Source organism: Crocuta crocuta, unplaced genomic scaffold (genome assembly GCF_008692635.1).
Source record: "Crocuta crocuta isolate KB4526 unplaced genomic scaffold, BGI_CrCroc_1.0 scaffold77, whole genome shotgun sequence".
Taxonomy (NCBI): domain Eukaryota; kingdom Metazoa; phylum Chordata; class Mammalia; order Carnivora; family Hyaenidae; genus Crocuta; species Crocuta crocuta.
In genome coordinates, this window is record NW_027532172.1 from 1,384,370 (window position 1) to 1,390,202 (window position 5,833).

At 54.1% G+C, this 5,833-nt stretch overlaps 1 protein-coding gene across 2 annotated transcripts; it reads right to left on the bottom strand.

Moving 5' to 3' along the window:
- Positions 1-3,035: 3,035 nt before the first annotated feature.
- Positions 3,036-4,649, bottom strand: INSL3 (insulin like 3). 2 transcript variants are annotated; one of them, XM_077777219.1, is made up of 3 exons: positions 4,460-4,649; positions 3,374-3,566; positions 3,036-3,185 (listed from the first exon to the last, which is right to left on the bottom strand). In XM_077777219.1, the coding sequence occupies exons 1-2, from the start codon at positions 4,647-4,649 to the stop codon at positions 3,385-3,387; spliced, it is 372 nt and encodes a 123-aa protein (XP_077633345.1). In that variant the 3' UTR covers positions 3,036-3,185; positions 3,374-3,384. The 2 variants fall into 2 exon arrangements, with proteins under 2 accessions (XP_077633345.1, XP_077633344.1); XM_077777218.1 differs by having other exon boundaries at positions 3,036-3,566.
- Positions 4,650-5,833: the final 1,184 nt, after the last annotated feature.

A 5,833-nucleotide genomic window follows, 5' to 3' on the forward strand; every position in this document is an offset into this window, starting at 1 on the left:
TTCGTAGGCTTTGGAGCCTTGCTTGGGATGGAGGAAGGGGGTGCTTCAGCAGAGTGAGGACTGGGGAGTAGGTTGTCTGGGAGTAAAATGTTTTGTGAAGACCTGAAGTGTGTGTTGTTGTTTTTTAAAGTGATTTGCAAGTTTTAACTCGGACCAGTCAACAATCTGTACAAGTCTCGTTTGCAGTCGAACACCTAGAAATCAACGAAAATGGCATGGAGGAACGGGGTGAAGTGGGAGCTTCTGTCGAGCAGATCTGACGTCAGCCTGGCCCTGCTCACGTACCTTCTGTGGTCCCCTGTCACCCTCAGCTCCTATGCCCCCAAGGCCGGGTCACAGGCACAGGGGCGAGACTGCTCCTGGGTGTGTGGCACGGTGGACCTGCCTCGGCTTCCGGCAAGGCTCCTTCCAAACACCAGCCAGCCTCTCCTCTCCTCCTCCCCAGACTCCCCTCCCGCTAGGAGGCTCTGCTGTCCTCTGTCCTACTTCATGCTCTCCCTTCTTTAGAAAAGTATTTATTGTGCACCTCCTGTATGCAGCATACCTTGCCCTATATTCCTGCTCCCAGCCCTGTGGCATGGGTTGGCAGATACCCACCCTGTAGCGAGAAAACAAACCTGTGAGCAATCAAATAGGAACCTACCGGCAGTGGTAAGAACTTTGAGAAATAAAACAAAGCAATCGGACACACAGGGGTGGGAAAGAGTATTAGCTGGGAGTTCAGGGGACTGGAGCTGAGACCTGCAGAAGGGGGACACGGCCATGGGAAGAACTGGGAGAAGGGCGTTCCAGGCTGAGGCCACTGCATGTGCAAAGGCCCTGGGGTGGGACAACCTGGAAGTGTTTGAGTTGCAGCAAAAAGGCGGTGGCTAGAGCTAGGTAAGTAAGGATGATAAGGAGTGAGGGACGTGAAGTCACGTAGGCTGGCCACATGGGGACTTGTGGACTGGGGTGAAGGGAGAGGGTGATATTTTGAGAGGGATGGTACCTTTGTACAAAGAAAGGACATGGTTGATTTTTAAGTTTTTTTTTAATGTTTATTTTTGAGAGAGAGAGCTAGCATGAGTGGGGGAGGGGCAGAGAAAGAGGGAGACATAGAATCCAAAGCAGGCCCCAGGCTCTGAGCTAACTGTCAGCACAGAGCCCGATGGGGGGCTCAAACTCACGAACCATGAGATCATGACCTGAGCTGAAGTCAGATGCCTAACCGACTGAGCCACCCAGGTGCCCTGAATTTTAAGTTTTAAGAAGTCCTGGGGCGCCTGGGTGGCTTAGTCGGTTAAGCGTCCGACTTTCGCTTAGGTCATGATCTCGCGGTTCGTGGGTTCGANTCCAGGCAAGGGAAGGCAGGCCCGGATGAGACGTGAGGAGGGGCGGGGAGGAGGCCTGCAGAGGTTTCTAACATGTAGGTCTGAGCTCATGCTGCCCCTGCTCACACAGCTGTGGCTCCTCATCNTTTCCAGATATAATTAAGGTAAGGATCAAGGTAAGGTCATCCTGGATTGGGGCAGGGTGGGCCCCAAATCCAATAAGAGTGTTTTTATAAGAGAAATGAACACAGAGAGACCTGGAAAAGAAGGCCAGGTGAAGACAGACAGAGGGACACCTGGGGGACTCAGTCAGTTAAGCATCCCACTTCGGCTCAGGTCATGATCTCACAGTTTGTGAGTTCAAGCCCTGTATCAGGCTCTGCGCTGGTGGTGCAGACCCTGCTTGGGATTCTGTCCCTTTCTCTCTGCCCTTCCCCTCCGATCTCTCTCTCCGCCTCTCAAAATAAATAAAAATAAGTAAACTTTTCTTTTTTTTAAAGAGACGGAGGGGTGCCTGGGGGGCTCAGTTGTTTAAGCGTCTGACTTCAGCTCAGGTCATGATTTCGTGGTTCGTGGTTTCGGGCTCTGTGTCGGGCTCTGTGCTGACAACTCAGATCCTAGAGCCCGCTTCAGATTCTGTATCTCTCTCCCTGACCCTCCCCTGCTCACGCTCTCTCTCTCTCTCAGAAATAAAGAAAAATAAAATAAACACTAAAAAATTTTTAAAAAGAGAGAGACAGTCATGCATCTGGAAGGTCAAGGACTCCTGGTAGCCACCAAAGCCAGGAGAGAGATAGGGACCAGATTCTTCCTCAGAGCCTTTCTAACAGAAACAACCCTACCGCACCTTGACTTCTGTCTCTGGCTTCTAGAACTATGAAGGAAGAAGATTCTACTACTTTAAGACTCCCAATTTCTGCTAACTTGTTATGGCAGATGTAGGGATCTAATGCAACATGACTGGATCACATAGTCAAATGCTTGGTCATTTTCCCCGGGGGATCATATCATTTATCATTTCCATCTCTAGGCGAAGGGAGGAAGCAGGTGAGAAAAATGGTCAGAGTCAGATGTCCACTGTAACTTTTTTTTTTTCATTTTTAAAAATTTCATTTATTTTTGAAAGAGATTGAGATGACAGAGTGCGAGCTGGGGAGGGACAGAGAGAGAGGGAGACACAGAACCTGAAGCAGGCTCCAGGCTCTGAGCAGTCAGCAGAGAGCCTGACACAGGACTTGAACTCATACAGATCATGACCTGAGTTGAATTCAGATGCTTAACTGACTGAGCCACCCAGGCGCCCCCACTGTGACTCATTCTGATGTCCATGTTTGTCCACTGTTAGGTGGACTTTAGGTGACATAAAGCCCACCCCCTCCGCCTCCCGTCTTGACAGATTACCTGGATTCGAATCCTGCTCTATGCCATTCCCTGTCTGTCTCACCTTGGCAAACAGCCACCTCCCCCAGCGTCAGTTTTCCCACTTTTTTAAAATGTTGATTTATTTTGAGAGAGGGACAGAGCGAGCATGCAGGCACCTTGGGGCCAATCCTACCAACCTGAGCCGAAACCAAGGATCGGATGCTTAACCTATGAGCCACCCAGGCGTCCCTGGTTTTCCCACTTCATCTCACGATGATGTGCAAGTTGCTATCACGTGTCGGCAGGTCCATGGCTGCCGGCTGCCAGGCTTGTCCCTTTTTCTTGAGAAAATGCAAAACGCTGTTTCAGATTTTGCAAGAGCTTCATTTATTTACTATTAGGGAGACATTGACCAGGGTGTCTCGGATGCGGGGAGGGTGGCGGCGCCTGGGACTCCTTAGAGGTGAGAACATTGGGCCCTCGGTTTCCGGCATCTCTGTGAGACCAAGAACCCTGCAAGCCAGGGTGAAGGTGTGATTTTTTATTTTTATTTTTATTTATTTGTTTTGCAGTTGGCCCTACAGAGGAAGGTGGCCCGGGAAGGTGGGGAGTGCTGGGTACCGCCCTCCCAGATGGGGTTTATGTGCCGGGTGGCTCCCAGAGCCTGCCAGACCAGCTCCCCGGGGTCTCCGGATCCGCACCCAGTGGGGGTTCAGTGAGGACACAGGGTCAACAGGTGTTCCCGGGTGCAGCCACTGAGGCAGCAATAATGTGCAGGGTTGGTGGCGGCTGCCCGGCGGTGGCGGTGATGGCGAGGGGCCTGGGGCAGTTTGGGGTCCTCATCGGCCACCAGCCCCTGGAGATGTCGTCCATCCAGCCACTGCAGCAGCTCCCCTGGAGAACGAAGCAGAATTCAGCACCACGGACAGGGGACCCTAGAGGACCCCTCCCCAATACGCGCACACACCCACACGCTCACCTTGTGCGGTGGCCCTGGCCCAGCAGACACTTGTGATGTACACAAACAGAAAGTGAGTGCCTAATAAGTGCCTACTGTATACGGAGCACAGATCTCATCCCCCGTCCAGGCACACACTCTTGACCCAAGCTCACGGTCAGGTCCCCAGCTGTGCACATTTCCCTGTGCCACCTACCAGAGGCACAAACACGTCACAAAGCAGAAGACGGCAGAGGTGACATGTGACCTATACATGTGCACATGTGTGCAGGCAGTGGGCTCACATGGACACACGCACACATGGGCACACACCCTCATACCCCTTCCCAGGCCTCCCCGGTGTGTGCCCACCTGCATCTGGGTCACACAGACGCACACATAGAGCGCCTCCCGCCCCGTGTGGCACACATGGGCGTTACAAATCCGTTTCATCCCCTCTGCACCAGGGCCCGAAGTAGGATGCAAAGGGTGAGCGCTGGCCCTGACGCACAATTGAAGGGGACGCCCAAACACTCAACAATGAAGGTTAATCGTATTTTAATGCAAGATTTTTAAGAATCTAAATCCATGCAAACCATCGCGAAGATCGAAATAGTGCAACTGTAAATAAGGCAGGCTCTGACCGTGCACTTGCAAGGCTCTGCCTCGCTCGCCTCGCGCTGACGCCTGCCTGGCAGGGAACGAACGCATCCTTGGCGAATTTGCACACAGCAGTGCCTCGACCCCCGCACGCGCGTGCGAGCCCATCCGCCTGCCCCGACGCCAGCGCCCGCGAGCACCTGCCCCAGCTAGAAACCCCAGGGCGCGGTCGTCGCGCGGCCCTACTCACGGTCGCCGCCGGCCACTCGCCGCCCGTCCTCCGAGGACCAGCGCGGGCCCCCGCACTCCCGCACCAGCGCGCGCACGAAGTGGTAGCCGCACAGCTTCTCCGGGGCTCCCTGAGCAGGCGCGGAGCCCAGCGCCAGCGCCAGACTGATGCCCAGCAGCACCAGGGGGCAGGGGAGTGGGCGGGGGTCCATGGCGGCAGGAGTCTGGCCCTGGCGGGGATCCCTTCTTATAGGCGTCCAGCCAGCCCCAGCTGGGGGACCTTGGACGGGGACAGAACATTCTGAGGGATGGCTCAGGGAGAAGGTCAAGGGTGGGGTTAGTGTAGTGTAAGCCCCAGCAACGTCTCCCTCCCCCCCCCACCAAGTAATCTCTCTGACCCAAGTGGGGCTCAAACTCATGACCCAGAGATCAAGAGTCACGTGCTCCACCGACTGAGTCAGCCTTTTTTATAGCAGGTGACTTAAACTGTTGATTGCCCAGGCATCCCCTTCAAAGATGGCTATCTGAGGACGCCTGGGTGGCTCAGTCGGTTATGCATCTGACTTCAGCTCAGGTTGTGATCTCATGGTTAGTGGGTTCAAGCCCCGTGTGGAGCTCTGCGCTGACAGTTCAGAGCCTGAAGCCTGCTTTGGATTCTGTGTCTCCCTCTCTCTCTTCCCCTCCCCAGTTTGTACATGTGCTCTCTCTCTCAAATATAAATAAATAAACTTTAAAAAAATGGCTATCTGGAATAAACACCAGCCACAGGACTAGGGAAAGGGAGAGACTTCCTCCCCTGTTTTTCCCCTTCTGGCACTTTAAATTTTTGGGACACAGAGACAGAGGGCACAAGTTGTGGAGGGGCAGAGAGAGAGGGAGACACAGAACCCGAAGCAGGCTCCAGGCTGGGTTGTCAGCACAGAGCCCCACACTGGGCTCGAACTCAAGATGCCAGATCATGACCTGATCCGAAGTCAGATGTTTAACCCACTGAGGCACCCGGGTGCCCTCCCACCCCCACTGGGAGGTTTTAAGTTTACCAATAAACAACGAGCCCTGGGAACTCGCACCCTGGACCCAGCGAGAGCAGAGGCCCCACCGGTGAACAGGCGGCTCTGTCTCAGTCCTCCCTCCCCGCCCCCCTCCACTGTGTGGCCCCCGGGGCTCTGAGTAATTTCCAGGTTTTGTAAGTGATAAATATTTTTTTTCATGTTTCCGAAAAAATGATTGTCCGGAGGAAGGACGTTCTTTTCAGAACCACAAGGGCCAGTCCAGCACAACACTGGTCATTGATAGGCTGAGACCCAAATTACTGCAGAGACCTCCCTAATGTCCTATGTGTAGGCCCTGTTCCCCATCGTGAAGGTGTTTGTGGCGGGGGGGGGGGGGGGGGGGT

What these genes read in the sequence shown, in the direction of transcription:
- INSL3 (XM_077777219.1), bottom strand. Translation starts at nt 4,649, where the DNA reads ATGGACCCCCGCCCACTCCCCTGCCCCCTGGTGCTGCTGGGCATCAGT. An exon ending in GCGAGTGGCCGGCGGCGACC is followed by an intron (nt 3,567 to 4,459) that starts GTGAGTAGGGCC and finishes TTCGTTCTCCAG; the next exon opens with GGGAGCTGCTGCAGTGGCTG.